We start from the raw sequence: 17234 nt of genomic DNA on the forward strand, positions 1-17234 counted from the left end.
TCTTTTCAATTTAAATTATTTTTCTCACACACCTATAACTCTTGCTGTAGAAGCAATTCTAAATCCTGTAGGAACTACTTTATGATCGTATTTCTTTTGAATATCTCTTCCTTGCATTATCATTATATCCTATTAACAAATGAATAAAAAGAGCATTATATGTTAATAATGATTTTCAAAACTGCATGTTTTTCAAATTTGAAAAATTAAAGAGTGAAACAAAAACAAAAAACTTACACCATGAGATAAAGTAAAACTTAAAGAAATAGGTGGTGTATTTTTATTTTCATTAATTGAACCAGTATAAAAAGATTTATTAAGTTGTATACGTTGAATTTTAGGTCTGAATGACATTATAGCTTGATTACCTAATGATAAAGAAGAAACTATTGGTCCAAGTCCTAATTATTTCAAAATTATTTTAATATTTAATTTATATATTCTCTTGTATTGACAGGCTAACCTTTTTCACCATCATCATGCCAACTCATCTTTTGTCCTTCCCTATACATTACATTCAAAATTTCATTAAATTTAATTTCTTCTCCAAAGATAAGTTTAACATGATGAGTTATCCTATTTCAATGATTAATTCAGTATGTGGGAAAGAAAAAAAAACTATTTAACAAATATACATACATAGCTAAAGATATCAATACGCATTTTGGAGCTTTTTCAAATGGAAAAGATAAAGTATCTACTTGATATTTGTATGCTGCTCCAAAATTAACAGCGAAATGTTGTGCTAAAAACTGACCTTTGACTGCGATACAATTTGATGATCTCGATCAATTAATCTTGATGCATCAATTCTATGATACTCTGGAAGGCTCACCTGTAGTCTATAGCAAATTCATCAAGTCAACAAGTAAATTTGCTAAATTGGTTGTATGAACGAGCGGTGACTTACCGCTTTCAATGGTCTACGTTGAAACCATCCTCCTTCAATTGCAGCTTTCTGATAGTCTTCTAAAAGTCCATCACATGTTGGTGAATGTGGTTGTAAAAGATGATAGACTTTACCACTGAGTAAACCAATGAGACCATTGAGACATGTAAGCTATATTCGCGCGTGCGTTCATAACTATTGCACTCACGCAGAAGGCAAGTCATAAACCATACAAACACAACCTATCTCAGCTATCCACTTAATTGTAGAAGTAATACCTGAAGAAGGGTGAATCTTGCTGTTTCCCAAGAAAGTGTCAATACATGGTAGAACCTTCTTGGGAACTAGAGAATGATAATCAATGGGTGCCAGTAAATTACCGCAATTCTTACATTCCTATAAATCATGATTACTCAGCCAAACGGAAGGACGTATCATGCCCTGGTGAAGAGATAATTCATATACTCACCCATACTTCCCAACGATATCTACAATTTGCCCTTCCGCATTGCCGACACACCCAGCCTATGATACAGATAGCCGTGTCAATGCATCACACTACTCACTGTCACGAGGCGATGCATCTGCGTTTCTATTCACTAACCCCAACTTACCCTTCCACAAAGTCCTGCCTCCTACTTCACCTTCTGCTATATCAGCTTCAGGTACTCTTTGGGCCGGCTCCAGTGGAATCACACCATATGGTAAGATAACCTGCGGTGGAGTAGATACGGGCTTGAGAAAATCATCTTCATAAGTCAGGTGGAATCCAGGTGGGATGGGTAATATTCCTACGCGAGTGACTATCATGAAAAAGGCTTTGCAATCCGGTCTGAGGCATATTAAGCCTTCTTTATAAATCAGAAACATCCGTCTGTGGCAGGCTGAGCAAGAAAAGGAACTATGAAAATTGGGCCGCTGGAGCGAATTATCTGAGAAGCTGAGCATAGGATCTTGCGTCGATAATTCAATCTCCCCTGGCCAAATATTGCCTCTTTGATGAGCTGAATCGTTGGAGCTCGTCATTGAGTTGTCCCACTTCTGGATGTCTGCCGTGTTTTTGCAAGGCTCGTGTTTGAATGAGCTTGAGCTATCAGGTGGTGAAGGTGGCGCTGTGACGGTGGGATTCAGGAGGTCTTTCACAGTCGATCTTGGCGAATGAGAAAGGTGAGGTACCCGATCTTGGTTATCTTTGGCGATCTGGTGTTCTTTAACCGCGTAAGAGTAGGTCGACAAGGGACTCAAAGGTGACCTCTCTTCGTCCCGGGGTGTCGGCTCCATAGGAATAGGCGTGATAGGATCGTTGATCCACCATGGTATACCTTGACTTTCGACCCAATCAAAGCGAATCTTATACCGATGAAAGTAGTCTCGGCAATCAGGCGGTTTGATTCCAGAGGCACATGGTTCAGCTTCAACCCAAGTGAAGGATATCCAATACCTTTCAATTTGTGGAAAGTTAGTGCCGAGCCGATTTCCGCAAGATTATCTCGAGACAGTGAATTACTGACCAGCCAAGTACAACATAAGCGCAATCCAAGTTCCATGGTAGCTCGTCATATCCTTTCCCGGCAATCAAGATAATCGGTATCTTCTTCTCATGCGCCAGTAACAAAGTGTCAACCCGCGAGTCATTTCGAGATTGATCAGCTTGCAAAGTCGCCGGGATATTGGTTTGACTTTCGGAATTAGGGTTCTTTATACATTGTCCGCCTCTGTTGAATCCTCATCAACTTTTCGCTTTCCAAGAGGCTATGCTGGTCGGGGTATCATTACCAAAGCTTACCCGTGGGATATGATGACTCTTCCTTGATACGCCCATATATCTCGCCTAAGTCAGACCAATCGTCAGTGGCCTTCGTCGCAAGGGAAGAGACCTCAACTAACGGAGCAGGAAAGGCTTCCAGCAAGTACCCAAAGGCTATCTTCTTGTGCATGTATATCCCAGACTGGAAGCTTCGATAATACGGCAAGGCTTCACATAGTTCTTGTCGTGTCTACAGAGTCGTGATTCAGCGATATTAGCCAATGTCTCAGGATCCGTTCCGGGCTGATGTGCTTACTTCTGCCCAGATAGGTGGTCTTTTCTGCGGAGTAGGGAGTTTCTTCTGTGGCCTAACTCGAGGTTCAAAAGGTATCTCTCCCAGTATCCTCAGGACCTTACAAAATCGGCTTGATCTTATACCTTGATGTGCAGATCGGTTCGAGAGACCTTGAGCACGAGATTGCCTCGTTATGTCGTCCCTCTTCACTACGAGTCTTTCCTTCTGGATCGCATCCACGATGGCTAAATGAGGTGAAACCTTTTCATGTTGGTTTGCTATTCTCTTGGCTTCACTGGCACTTTGCCTTAACTCTACATCCTCTTTCGAGTCCCTATCGTTCAGCACATCGATCTTTCTCCTTGTTTTCAGCTTGGAGACTCCGCTCGACTGTCGACCACCTGTATCGTGATTGACCGCCGCAGAGCTTCGTTTGTAACCCTCTTCAATGGTAGACTGAGTGGGTAATTTGAGATTTTCAGGAAGATGATCGAAGCGAAGCATTGATAGAATGTTCGGAGGTGCTGGCTTGCAATACCAGCCTGAGTATGTCCGCTTGTTCCCATTTTTTTTCGCAGCGCCAGCATTCTTACTCCTGGCTTGCAATGATTTGGACATATCTGATGCTCGTGGGACAGGCTGGGGCAATGATGAAAGTGGACGTAGTGGGCGTTGTAAGGAGATTGAGGAAAGTTGTTCTTTAACGTTAGTTTGATTCTCATCAAGTTCTGGTTGTCTCGAAACCGATTTTGTAATCAATTTCCTTTTCTTATCGGTTGTTGAGTGAACAGAATCTGCTTCATCAAACGGTCTTTTCGGCTTTAAACTATCGTCTTATCAGTACACAGGGGTTTCGATGTACATTATACTGTACAAAGCTAGTGAGAATTGATAACTTACGTTCTAGATGATCTTCTGGGCTGTTGTACAGGCTCTTTAGGAATATGCAGAGTTTGTCCTGAGGTATCAAGTGAGAAGGGATTTTTTGTATAATGAATTTCACTGATATATCAAGCAGCATTGATTAATTTTCTTACTATCATTCATACGCGAAGGTGATAAAACATTTAATAAAGCAGCAAAGCTATACTCACGAGAAATTTTTCAGCTTCGGCCCATTATAGCAGATCACATCTCCGACTATATCATCATTTATACTATCTTTATCAGACATCCTGCTTAGTAATTTGAGTTCTTGTATCAGAATACCTCGGCTCTGGAGTTTAGAGCTTCACATGACATATCGGTGTATAGAGCCACTAGAATATGGACTATAAATGAGTGGATGACAGTAGATTAAAATACAGTTTTAGTAGCGATATGTCAAGTTGTCTGTGTGAGATATATAGCTCGGACATGCGACAACTCGGATAATCATCGTTTCACGTGCCTGAGGGAGCAGGAAAATGATGACACATGGTTATCTGCTTTTTCTTGCGACATTCGAATAGAATAGTACATTTAGCTGAGAATAGTGGAAAAAAAGAATTCTAGTCATTAGAAATACATGTATGTTACGTATGCCATGTTTGATCAGATTTAACGGTATTCATCATATATCCAAATGCTAGGTATCAAAATATTCTCTCAACAAAACTCAGAAGCCTTGTTCAGCTAGGTAGTCAGCCTGTCGCAATGAAGAATTACATTAGCATAACTTTAGAGGTGATGATCCACTGGATTGGGAAGATGCTTACCACTTCAAGATAGAATGTAGCTGGTTTGAACGCAATCGGTTTCCCCGTCCATCCAGCTAAGGTATATCGAACAGTATTGACCCATCCAACGCTATACCATAGAATAGAAAAGTCAATTAAGCTCTAGACCTTTTCTCATGATAGTCTTCGATCAGACCGAGTAGGGTCCTATACTTAAGTCAACTCACAGATCAAGATGATTAACTCCTACTAATGTACCTCGATATTCACCCCACATAGCACTATGTACACTGACTAATCCATCATTCGGACCTTCTTTTGAGAGAATTACACTATGTGGCCAACGAAAAGTATCGAAAAAACCAGGTTCACAACTTGCACCCCAAGAATAATAATTTACATCTTCTTTATCCAATACTTGAGCATTAAATTCTTTCATAGAATGTGTACCTAATGCTGAGAATGCTGTACCATCTCCTGTATGTGGTAATCCGAGATTTTCAATGAGAGATAACATTGTAGGGAATCTATCACGACCAATAACATTATCTATCACATAATCTGCAAATGGTGAACCTCGATGTGGTGTTGATATTGTAGTTAACGAAATAGGTCGGAACGCTTTGGGTCGCAGTTCCGAAATGAGATAACGGCAGTCCAGACCTCCCTGTAGATACGAGATCATCAGTTCAGCGAAATGGTGAGGACCAAACTTGATGCATGGAAGCAACTCACCATACTATGTGCTATAAGATTCACTTCCCGACCGGGAAACTTCTCAGATATAACTTCTTCTAGGGTTTTAGCACGGTCTTTGATTGACGAAGTAGCTGGAACACGGGCTATAAGCACTTCTGTTCCGTTCGATTCCAGCACTTCTCGGATTCCTCTCCAGTGTGATATCTGTAGCCTATAGTAAGGGTAAGTGTCTCTCATATTCAATCACAATCCGAACATACGTTGGAAGATTTGCGGGTCCTGATAGTTTTATTAGCCATTGGCATAATTTCGCTTACTAACGCAAGAAGCAACTTACCAAGATAGTCAAACCCGAGCAGACCATGACAGAAGACCACAGGGTTTTGAGGTGACTTATCTGCATGGAATTTAAGTTCAGCTTAGGCACTGTTGCGTTGCCTGCTTCAGATTGATAGACAGGCCAAACCAGTACTCACATTTCTTCCTCAATTTTTCCTGTTCCTCTTCAACCGTCTCTGCCCTATCTTCCTCACTCATCATCTCATCCATTTTCCCTTTATTACCACTCCACCATCCTGAAGCCCAGCTCGACCAGTCTTCTTGAATTCCACTAGTTGATATTCCTCTCTTGGTAAAATCCAATGATGGGGTGGAGGGCAGGGTAACTCTAGGTAAAGAAAGGTTGATGTTCGATAATGAGGGTAGTAAGCTGGACTCCGTGGATTTCTTATTGGGCGAAGCATCTAATAAGCCAGTAATAGTTCGCTGAAGGTGTAAAGAGGGTGCTTCTGAGGAAGTTGAATCCCTTCGCCGGCGGTTTAAGGGCAGTCCAGTGGTTGGATCTAAATCTGGAAAAGGTTCATCTGTTATCGCGACTGTTGCATTTGATCTTTGCCATGCTTTTGAAGGTCCTGCTTCATTAGAAGACTTTTCGCCAAAAGATAAGCTTCGGTGATTCTCACGTTGGGATTCTCCATATGTCATACTTGAAGTAGGTAATGTAGAGCGAGTAAGATGGGAGAGTAGTCTCGAAGGTGCGGGTCTGATAGGCGCATGATGATGTGCTAGAGGAGGTTCAGTAATTAATGATGATAACTTTCCGTCAAATGTCGAATCAACACTAGAAGGTAAAGATTCTGGTGAATGTGGTGGGGAAATAGATGTATTTAATGCTTCATCTAACATTGCTGAAAGCGGTTCATCAGGTGTTCCCGTGGCTTGATGAGTTGTAATTTTGCGATGGTCTATCGCGCGATGTTTCCCGTTTGAGCGTCTTCTAGAATCTGCATCTTCAACTTTGTCCTCCTCTGGTCCTATCGAATGATTTCCATGGCGCATATGCGATACCGAACGTGTATGCTCATGTGCTGGAAGTTGAACGCTTTTCGCTCCATGTTGTTGCGACATCGTCCAAAACAATTGTTGAGGGACTCGTCTTATGTAGAACCTTGACCCCATTCACAGTATTTTCTATGAATTCGAGTGAAAAGATAGTCCAGCATATGGTGGCAAAGAAAACAAATTATCGAAGAAGGGATTCAACATTTAAATTTAGTTAACTGGTTATTCTTGATTTATTTGTTTCGTTAAAAACGTCATCATCGAGCCAAAACAAAACCACGCGACCGGTTTTATTGTTGATTAAATAATTACAGCTATATTTTGGTGATTTCTTCACCTCTCCTTGCTCTTTAATCCATATCCCAACTCACTGTCAAAGAGAGAAAGGATGTCATCTCCCAGAAAACGAACCAAAATACATACACTTCAAGGAAGACGACTTTCTGAACCTCAATTACCCTTACATATAGCTTTAGCTTGGATAATCGATCGCGTCTTTCCTCTAAATGATGATTGTCAACCTGTGCCGATATATTCACATGGATTTGTAGCAGATATACTTAGGATAATAGCTCGAGAAGTGCTCGAGGTGAATCATAGCAAGGTCTGTATCATTTACGTAGCTGATGCAAGTGGAATTTACGGTTTAGATTGGTAGCACAGCCGCTACATTCTCATCACTTCGGGAAGAGCTGGACCCTTTAATACGGAAAGAGACTTCCGATATCCTAAAAAGAAATAATAAAAAGAGGAACAGAGGGCAGAAGGTTGAAGAAGATTACGAGGAAGCTGAAAAGTACACTAGTTGGATGACTGCATTCGTGAGCTCATTCCCCTCTAATCTCTAACCTCTAAGTGGAAAGATAAATTCATCCACTCTCGGTATTTTAGGGCGATAGATTTAGAGATATCTCAGAGGGGTGCACGTTTCTCGACAGTGAGTTGTCAACATATAAGATTATTTGGATTAAGTGGCTCACGTTCCATGAAGGATTGGAAAAAGAGTTGAGGGATAGATTGAATTATGCAGATGACGAGGAGGTGAGGTAAAACACCATCTTGCTCAACCATGTCCAGCTTACTAAACTTTTTGATGATAGCCAACCGAATTGCCAGAACCCATAGTGAGCTTGCCTGATACATCATCGCAGATATGACTTCTAATGGCGAATGTAGGAACGTCATTCGCCCATAGGGGTGTTCTCGCGAAATCTACTTAATACACTTCGAAAATTGTCATTCGATGAGACTACCCATTTGTCAAGAGAGATAGCTCGATGGTGCGACCTAGATACGAACGGGCCTTCGATACATGCTGGAATCTGGTCATTGGATCGTGAGTTTCCTGTGACAGTGCTTTATGCCACATCAAATTCGTGAAAAGCTGATTTGGTGGGTTGAAAGGGAGATCGGGTATGGAAGATACACTTGACAAACGAATAAAAGCTATGCAGGAGTGAATCTCCTCATTTTCTTTGGGATCATGTTGCACAATCTAACAAAAAGACTTTCTAGTTATCAGACTGCAAATTCTTCGGGCGACTATTCGAGCGCGCTTTTATCCCTGAGACGATTTTACGATTATCAATTCCCTTCAGCTGGTAGAGGTCAACATCAACATGCTTTGCTGAACATTGCCAATTTCCACTATTCTACCGGAGGTATAGAGTCAGCTCAAGCTGTGAGTTCACATCACTTAGGGCGGATGGAGTCACAGATTGAATTAATGTCTTGTAGGCGGTAGAGGAAGCTATCCGAGTAGCTAGAACAGCGGGCGACAAAGCTTGCCTCCAATATTGCATGAGGTGAGCAGCTATCGTACTAGCTTTGGCAATCAGTACCAGTACTCACAGACGAGTTGCAGTCTTGCTCAGAGAATAAGGATTGAGGTGTCCTCTTTGGCTTTTGCACCTTCCGAAACTATATCCATACAACAAAAACCAATATCATCTGGCCTTTTGCCCATAGGTCAAACACCAATGGACGTTTTATGGTCTGTCAAACCTGCTTTAGACCTTGTGAGCGCAATTTAGGATATAATACACTTGTACCCTTCAATTCGAGGCTGACATTCGTCACTCTAATCCAGGGAGAACCTGTTCATATTGCCTTTCAGCGAATACATCTTGCTCTTGGTAAGGAGATCGATACGGAAAGTCAATCTGCGGATGGGGAGAAAAGAATTAGTAAAGGATGGAAGACTGGTCAAAAGTTGGACATGGCGGCCTGGAATGCTACTCAAGCTAGTCTCTGGGGCATGCTAGGTGAGCGTTTCACATGACAGATCAACAGGGACCACGTACCATTGGTCATCGCTTCGTTTCAGATGGCTTGAACGAGATTCTCACAAATGGCCAAAATAGGCTCCGATGCATTGGCAGAATATCACGAGGATTTAGCATTATCAGACCTATCTCCGTGGTACGATGGTAGGTTGACCGTCCTACTTACCAGAGCCTCACGAGTGAGTAATCTCAAGTCTCGCTCAATTCGTAATTAAATCTTGGCTAATCCGGATTGGGATTGCTCAGGCAATGGATCAAGCAGAATACGATTCCGCTTTGGCGATGTTACTCGATATTAGCAACTTGAAGGGAATGTCAATGGCATCATATCATAGATGGTCAAGGGTAGTTTGGCTTGTCCTAGAGCGAAGAGCCAAAATGCAGTGAGGATCTTACCATTCAAGCGAAATTGCATTGTTTTTATATGAAGTTGATCAATGTCTTCGATTTTAGTGATGACGAAAGCTCCCTCAATTATATTTCAGCTTGTCAAGCACCATTAGAATATTCAGAAAAGAAAGGTCCAGGTGGACCATCAATAGAAATTGGACATCCTAAAGCTAAATTAGATACTCAACCTTCAAATAAAGGTATAAAATTAATACATGAATATATAAAAGATTTATTTAAAAAAGTTGAAAAACTTTTAAAATCTTTCTCACCTTCACATTTAATTTTACCTTTAATTTTAGAAGCAATTCAACTTTCAAATGAATTAGGAATTTGGAATTTATATAGATTTGGTATTATTTTACTTTGTGAAGTTTTATTACAAATTGAATGTTTAGAAATGGATAAAAAAGTCATAAATGAGTTAGAAAAAATTTGGGATCAAGTGAGTTAATTATTTTCTACTAGTATAAATCTAAGAGGGATCTAGGAAAAAAAGTTTATTCTTTTTTTAAAAATTTTATTTTTTATAGATTTTAAGTGGAAATGATTTAGAATGTATAAATCGTAGTTTAATTTGTTTAAGTAAAGCTAAAATTAATTTATATTTAAATGATGAAAATAATGAAAATTCTGATTTATTAAGTAAGTATTTTTTTATTCTATTATTTTAATTTCTTTGTTTGAAAAACTCATACTGATAAATCATTATAGATCAAATTATCTCACATCTCAAATTATCAATTCAAATTTCAAAAAAACTTGAATCAAATTCTTCATTGATTGAAAGTATTTCTTTATTAATTATGATATATGAAATTGAAAATGAAAATATATCAATTGAAATTGATTTAAAAGAAAAACAAGAATTATTAGAATTTTATATAATGATTAGAAAAGGAAATAATTCAAATTCAAATTTAAATGAATTAAAAAAACAAATTTTAAATGTTAATGAAATTATAAAGATTATAGGTATAAAAATTTCAGAAGGTTGGAAATGAAATTAGAATATGATAATTTCAAAATAAATGATTTTATACCTTGCATAATACATATATATATATATATATCATTGAAATATAATGATAATGATAATGAATACAACATTTATACACTAATTTTATAATGATGATGAAAGAGATGAAAATGTTCAATTATACAAATATCATAAAATGATAAAGCATGATAAAATCTGATCCTTACAAATCCACTACATCCACTTAATCGTGCATAACAGCAAATAATCTAAATTCATTTCCTCCAGATGGATCAAGAGTTTCTTTTAATAATTCACAACGTAAAGTATGTTTACCAGGTTGTAATCCAGAAGCGACTTCTTTTACCCTATGTAATAAAAATTTGAAACCCAATCAGCTTTATTCTTCAATATCGGCAAGTTAAAATAAATTTCAAATCCAAAAGATTACTTACATTCCCATATTTCTCTTATCCAATTTCCACCATCCATCAACTTGAGTACCTTTTATTCTATCATCATCAACCCAACACCATACACTACCTAATCCTAAATGTGCACTTCTTTGATATCCTATAAAAATTGATCCTCCTGATCCTCTATTTTGTCTTTTATTTATCTTGGAAATAAATCTTCTACTTTCAAGATCTGATTTCAAAATATCCTGCTCTATTGGCAAAATTGAGGACAATTTCGGTGTGAAAGAAAATCGAGAATGTTTACGAGATCGTTTAGAGCGTTTAGAGGGAATTTCACGATTATCTCCATGATTGAAAGGTCCTCCTGGTCGAGCACCAAGTGGAAGAGGTTCAAATTCATTTCGGTCACTTTCATTATCTGTTTCTACTTGTGACTCCCTCTCTTCACCTTCCACTTCTTCCTCGTTCGAATAATCAGATTCAGTTATGAGTAACCCTTCTATACCTTGTTCCATTGGATCAGATTCAGCTAATAATAACGATTCTTTCGATTCTTCAACTTCCTTGGACGGTGGGGAAATTATAAAATCGAATATCGCTATTGAACCTGGTTGTTTCGATATCAAATATCGTTTTTCGTCCCATGACCATTGTGACCTACAAAATAATTGGAATTTTTTCAGCCAAGATCTCATGGCTACTTGTGACATCGAATATGAGCTCACCACCCTTCCGATCCTTCGGCAAGCTGCAATCCTATTCCATGACCGGCTGAATGATCGTCCTGAGCACTAGATATTCTACCGTGAGATCTGCCAGAATTCTCAGATCGACAAACTGGAATATGTCTAGAATCACGTTGAAAAGGATCGAATTGACCAGTAAGGGAGGTCTACAATATCAAATTTAGTAAAATTGTTGATAAAGATACTGTTATGAGGACTCACAGAAGGGACGTCGAGTATGCGCAGAGGTGGTTTCTTGATGTAACTAGAGGCAAATCGACTTAGAGCTTTTCTGAAATACGATGGTGGAGCAGATCTTTCGATTTGATCTTGAAGATAACGGATGACTAGACCGGCAGCTAATGCATGTCCTCTTGCGGAAATCTTTGCCAGTATGCCTATCAGTTTGAAAGTCCCCTTTGCATCTTGGTGACTCTAGGATAGACTTACGTGCATCACATCAACAGCGATTCCTCCATATTCTTTTGCTTTGGGATCTTTAAGCGTGACGTCCTCACCGGTTCTAAACCACCTTGGCATTTGTTTACTTGGATCAGCCAATAATCTAGGTAAGATGACATCTCGAATTGCAATTGATGGAACGTCGTAGAAATTCAAAACACCTTGATGAAATGCCGAAGAGGACAACAATGAGGGGAACAGGGTTGTGAATGTCCTAAAGCAAATGAAGGGAATTAGCTTCTCATATCGAGATGAGCATGAGTCAAATAAATTGGGAATGGTATTTACTCCACATTGATAACAGCAGGCTTATTTGGTAATTCTAATAAACCCCTAAGTAAATGCTCATAAAGACTAATTACCTCCATGTCCAGTAAATCATTTATCCCTTGTTCCACCAAAATTAAATCGGAATCTTCAGGTATGTGTTCCTCTATAATAGAAAGAAACAGGATGGTCAGCGATTCTCTCGGGGAGCGTTAGGATCTGCTGTGCTGGATTTGAATATGAATACAGGACGAATAAGGCGGAATGATATACTGACTAAAACACCATCCGAAATATCCAGCCCCAACTCCACCTTGGGCACCATTAATAAACCTATTTTGGGGATTAGGGAAAGTAGTATTTAACCAATCGAAAATCAGTACATGTAAATTTTCTTTCGAATATAACGTTGTTGCTCCAAATTGTGCTTTATTATTGGGATTTGTCGAAGAGATATCTTCAGTTATATCTAAATTTGTTATAGCTTGTTCTTCATTTTGGTCTTGCCGTATATCATTGGATTGGGAATGATTTGATGTTGGTGGTGGTTTCAAGCCTCTTCCTTTAGACACTAATCAATTACAAAGATCAGCATGATATAAAACAATTATAATTTGTAATACAACGTATAATTCATTTAACTTACCACTACCTCCTATAACTGATACTGTAAAAGGTTGACCTGATCTAGCTTTATCTATAAAAGCTTGTATTCTTGATCCAGTACCTAATTCAGAAATTTAGAATTTTATAAATTCATTCTATTCATTCTTGAAGGGCTATATATACTCACCTTCATATTGTAAAGCTCTATTAAATTCCCATTCCCTAAAAAATGCGAAAAACGGAATAATTAGTTAAAATAAATGTTCATTCAAAATTCCTTCTTAATTCTTTAAAAATCCCTCTTGCCCTTTTGATTTTCTTAGATATTTATATGATGATGAAATAAACTCACCTCATCTTATCAGCTTCTCCCCAAGTTTCATCAATTTTATTATTACCTTGTCCATTAGTAACAGTTTTTACACTATTAATTACACCTTTTAATCTTTGTCTATTATCAGATCCATGATTTGTAAAAGGTGTAAAAAGAAGTAATAATGAAATTAATAATAATAAAAATAAAACCCATGGTCGATTAGCTCGATGTATTGTCATCATATTCGACCAATTTAATGTCAAAAGGTTGTTTTGGTTATTGAATTTTATCGATTCATCTAGTCGAATTAGGTAAACAAATATGCGTTGGTCGGAGCGATATTATATGAGTGAATTATCAAGATCAACAAAAATCGAATATAAAAAAGGATTAATTCCTTTCTTTTACTTACTTCTGATCTAAGGTAAAGATCAGATTTCCTATGAATAGTTGATTTCAATGCTTAATGATGATTATAACGAAAGGTAATTATTGTCAAAATAGTTAAATACAATGTCCGGTAAGAGGAACAAAGGAACTAAATTAAGGTTTTGGTTGCCGTCTCATTTGTTTACACAATATCTTTGGTTACAATTACTATTTATAGCAAATCATTCGGGTTCATCTCTTATCAATAATGCAATCTTTTATCCGCAGTGTTTAGCATCAAAGTAGATGTATAATCCTGAAGGCAGGGAAAGAGCAATGCATGACCGAAAAACATTGTAGAATACATATTGTGATTGCTTGATACTCTTATCTATTTAGCTCCTTATCATGTTCTGAATCAAAGAGTGAAAAAATGTGGGATTTTACGTCGATTTCAAGCTGACTTCACTCAACACCCTGAATGCCTCTTTATAAGCATCCAACAAAGCTTTGATCCTTGTACGTTCCGATACCAATGCTTCGTCTTCAAACAGTAATTCAGCAAATAAATCAGGCTTATATAATTGAGTTACCAATCTTTGTTGAATTGCATCTCTCGAGAAGTTTACCTGTACAACGGACGATGTTATTTGAAAGTCTTCACTCGATATCTACGTAATCCAAACTTACCAGTAGATGCATAATCGATTTCGGTACCAAGTCTTGTATTGTTTGTCTTGTGATACCAAAGTAACTGGCAATCAATGATCTAATAAGGGTAGTTTCCATTTCTTCTCTTGCCGTGAGTTGTAAGGGATGATCAGGTGAATTCTGCGGTCAGAAGAAGTGCCAGTCAATCAGCACCTGCTCATCTGAGTTACTCAAGAATATACGTATGACTTACAGCTTCAAGATGTTTACCTAAAGATTTCATATCATACGTGGATGAGGTATCCATACCGAAACCAGATCTAAGGTTTCCAGGTCGTCGTCCTGTACTTAGATCAGGTAAAAGATCTTTAGATTGTTGTTGTTTGGAGCTACTTCCATTACTTGATCTGGATTGATGATGTTGATGAAGGTTTCTGTCATTAATGGATGAACCAGGTGCCGAAGACGGTCGAGGTTCGTCCAATCCATTGGGTCCACCAAGGAAGTAATTCAAGAAACTCTGTTTGGCTCCAGCTCCGGATGCGCCATGAGGCGAGATACCTCCCCCTACGATTGCTGATTGTGACATGTTTGAGTTCGGATTCAAGTGAAGGTTAGAGTTTTGTGGGATAGTCTTGGATCCGGATGCTGTGCGTTCATGCTTTCTTGATTTCGATAATTCACTGGCGACATTACCTTTAGCAACGCTTGGCCGCCTGATGTCGGGTACTGAGGTCGATGCCGATCTGGGATGAAGGTTGTTGAGTGGTTGTCCGTTTGGTGGTGCTGAACCTGCGCCGTCTGAAGAAGCTGATTCGTCCTCGTCATCGGGCGAACTAGCTTGGGATGGGATCTACGTGTTGCTTGTCAGCTTGTACTTTGAGAGCTTCAATTATGTCAAAGCTCACTCTGGCCATTTGAGAGGAAGCTTGATGACTATCTCTAGCAATCGCTGCAGAACCAGCAATGAAGTCAGGGTGATTCGTGTTGATGTAGGCAGCTTGGATCTGAATTAGGCTGGATACGTATTCCGATGTAGGACCCAGCCTTTCCCTCAACAGCTCTGAGACGACTTCGATCAATTGTGTGAGCAATCTAGGGAACCGTTGTAATTCCTATTGACCGAATCAGGGCGTCTGGCCATCAGCTTACTGATACCTACCGATGAGATAAGAAGCTAACTCACAGGAGAAGTACAGTTGTGACAGATCTTCATCAATTCCTCATAAACCAGCTCAACACATCTCAGACTAGGAGGTTCTAATAGCTTGATTTGAGGTTTAACCAGAAGATCAAACGCTACTTCAGGCACGAATAAGCTTGGTCTAGGTCCAGTAGAATTTCTGATGGCAGTTCTTATATCCGACAATGATAGGTTTTGAGCTGGGTCGATGGTGGTGAGAGCATGGCCGAAGACTTCGTTGAAGATGTAGTAGATTCTTGCTCCTCCGGATAACTCCTTGGTAGAAATCTCCAATGAAGTTCCCTCTATTGAAGATACGAAATCTCTCGAGAATTCAGTCATCAATTTCAAGATCAAAGAGCCCTTTACATTAGCAACCAGTGTTAGCGATGACAGACTGAAAGCATCTTCAGCTTAGGTGATTCCGACTCACCCGATGTTGTTCACCTAGGAAAGTGGCATCCCCAAAAGCGTTCAGTTCCTGCTGAGTCTGACCCATCAAGGTGTTCAGGCGAGCTTTCATATCCGGCAATTTCTCTCGAATGTGAGTCATCAAAACCGCATTGAGAGTTTTAGCCAAATACTTCGTTCCACACCTATGGGCAATATTGCGATAGACCGGATGGGTTTTGAAGAAGTCTTCTTCCTTTTGTCGCGCATCCTCCATAGGCAGATCCTGCATTATATCTTGTTGACTTCTGTTCACTACACCTACGAAACCAAGTTTGAGGGGATACGTTCTGCCAGTTAGGATGTCCAAAGCGTTGGTTCCGGCATCCATCAAATCCAATTTAGTCAGTACACCTAAAGTCCTTAATCCACGAGGATCAACTGATCGAGCTAGTTTTAGAGCGTCTGAGTTGGCTAAATCTACATTTGCTGGCGAGACCGCTAGTATCACACTGTTGCAGGCATGTCAGCTGATCAGTTCATGTTCATTCGACCTCAATAAAGAAAGCTCACGCGTTCGGCTTGGATATGTAGTCTAACACAAGATTCTTGATTTGCCTCTCTATATCAGTAGGTTGATCACCGACAGGCACTTTGGTCAAGCCAGGCAAGTCGACAAGTGTGAGATTCAGTACACCAGGTCCATAGATTTTGAGGTTGATGGGTAATTTCGATACACCCTAAATATGACGATTAGCTTACACTCCACGGAAAATACATGGGGTTGAAGCAGACCACATACCTTATTTTGACCAGCAACTCGATAAGTCTCATTTTCAATCTCTTTTCTAATTTCTTCGAAATCCGTAAATCTTCTATTTATATGTAAGAATTCTGCATAAGTAACATTCCCATACTCGTCCATTTGTCTTCCACCAGGTCGCATTATACCTGCACCAGCAGTAGGGGTATGATTGAGATCAGGTAAATATCCTTGAGTATCATGATTCTCATCACCTAAATTTCCACCTATTCTAGGAGATCTTCTTACTGAACTGTTATGTGCTCCTGCAGATAGTCCTGTTGATGAAGAAGAAGACTCAGGAGTATGAATGAGTTGAAGGATTAATGGTCGTCTAGTTACTATTCCTTGTCCTCTTGGCAAGAAATCTCTTCCTACTATAGTTTCTAAAACTGATGATTTACCAGAAGATTGAGAACCGACTACTACGATTTGAGGTAAATCAACTGCATCTCCACCTATGGCATTAAAGGTATCTTGCAATTTATTGACCAACGCAATAAGGTCACCGTCCATTGACATCTTGACGGGTTGTCTAAGAGGTTAAATTGGCGGGAAAGAGTGAAGAAAGAGTGAGAATATGAGAGAGTATAGGCGTTACCAGCAAGAGGAGTAGAGCGATAGAATATCGGGATTGTAGTAAAAGCTCGTATAGACTATTAAGTATGATAGGTAATCAGAGATGATATATCTACAAAGTGAGCTGTAAAAGCATAAAATGGTCTTAGTATGTGATGAATTAACGAGATGTAGACAAGTGT

At 39.1% G+C, this 17234-nt stretch overlaps 5 protein-coding genes across 5 annotated transcripts; 1 reads left to right on the forward strand and 4 right to left on the reverse strand.

Moving 5' to 3' along the window:
- Nucleotides 1-24: 24 nt before the first annotated feature.
- On the reverse strand, nucleotides 25-3549 carry I206_102711 (uncharacterized protein; the record flags this gene model as incomplete). The annotated part of the gene is made up of 13 exons (XM_070202610.1): nucleotides 25-129; nucleotides 238-401; nucleotides 464-576; nucleotides 640-763; nucleotides 836-842; nucleotides 911-1025; nucleotides 1098-1285; nucleotides 1359-1414; nucleotides 1504-2330; nucleotides 2401-2604; nucleotides 2676-2720; nucleotides 2777-2886; nucleotides 2953-3549. 13 exons carry the CDS (start codon nucleotides 3547-3549, stop codon nucleotides 25-27), a joined length of 2655 nt encoding a protein of 884 aa, XP_070058711.1.
- Nucleotides 3550-4528: 979 nt separating this feature from the next.
- On the reverse strand, nucleotides 4529-6695 carry I206_102712 (uncharacterized protein; the record flags this gene model as incomplete). The annotated part of the gene is made up of 7 exons (XM_070202611.1): nucleotides 4529-4558; nucleotides 4629-4719; nucleotides 4817-5256; nucleotides 5325-5499; nucleotides 5549-5567; nucleotides 5626-5685; nucleotides 5765-6695. 7 exons carry the CDS (start codon nucleotides 6693-6695, stop codon nucleotides 4529-4531), a joined length of 1746 nt encoding a protein of 581 aa, XP_070058712.1.
- A 322-nt stretch (nucleotides 6696-7017) lies between these two features.
- On the forward strand, nucleotides 7018-10308 carry I206_102713 (uncharacterized protein; the record flags this gene model as incomplete). Its single annotated transcript, XM_070202612.1, has 16 exons — nucleotides 7018-7218; nucleotides 7280-7450; nucleotides 7521-7566; nucleotides 7621-7670; nucleotides 7730-7753; nucleotides 7806-7965; nucleotides 8034-8085; nucleotides 8145-8310; nucleotides 8367-8434; nucleotides 8494-8647; nucleotides 8719-8893; nucleotides 8993-9093; nucleotides 9161-9297; nucleotides 9368-9749; nucleotides 9838-9949; nucleotides 10019-10308. The coding sequence occupies 16 exons, from the start codon at nucleotides 7018-7020 to the stop codon at nucleotides 10306-10308; spliced, it is 2289 nt and encodes a 762-aa protein (XP_070058713.1).
- A 219-nt stretch (nucleotides 10309-10527) lies between these two features.
- I206_102714 (uncharacterized protein) lies at nucleotides 10528-13320 on the reverse strand (the record flags this gene model as incomplete). The annotated part of the gene is made up of 10 exons (XM_070202613.1): nucleotides 10528-10651; nucleotides 10739-11359; nucleotides 11428-11594; nucleotides 11650-11811; nucleotides 11878-12103; nucleotides 12178-12322; nucleotides 12434-12727; nucleotides 12803-12883; nucleotides 12950-12984; nucleotides 13115-13320. 10 exons carry the CDS (start codon nucleotides 13318-13320, stop codon nucleotides 10528-10530), a joined length of 2061 nt encoding a protein of 686 aa, XP_070058714.1.
- A 570-nt stretch (nucleotides 13321-13890) lies between these two features.
- Nucleotides 13891-16995, reverse strand: I206_102715 (uncharacterized protein; the record flags this gene model as incomplete). The annotated part of the gene is made up of 8 exons (XM_019154821.1): nucleotides 13891-14076; nucleotides 14138-14278; nucleotides 14352-14951; nucleotides 15007-15213; nucleotides 15285-15644; nucleotides 15715-16183; nucleotides 16245-16411; nucleotides 16474-16995. 8 exons carry the CDS (start codon nucleotides 16993-16995, stop codon nucleotides 13891-13893), a joined length of 2652 nt encoding a protein of 883 aa, XP_019012224.1.
- Between the last annotated feature and the right edge of the window lie 239 nt (nucleotides 16996-17234).

This window comes from Kwoniella pini, chromosome 3 (assembly GCF_000512605.2).
Source record: "Kwoniella pini CBS 10737 chromosome 3, complete sequence".
NCBI classification, from domain to species: Eukaryota; Fungi; Basidiomycota; class Tremellomycetes; order Tremellales; family Cryptococcaceae; genus Kwoniella; species Kwoniella pini.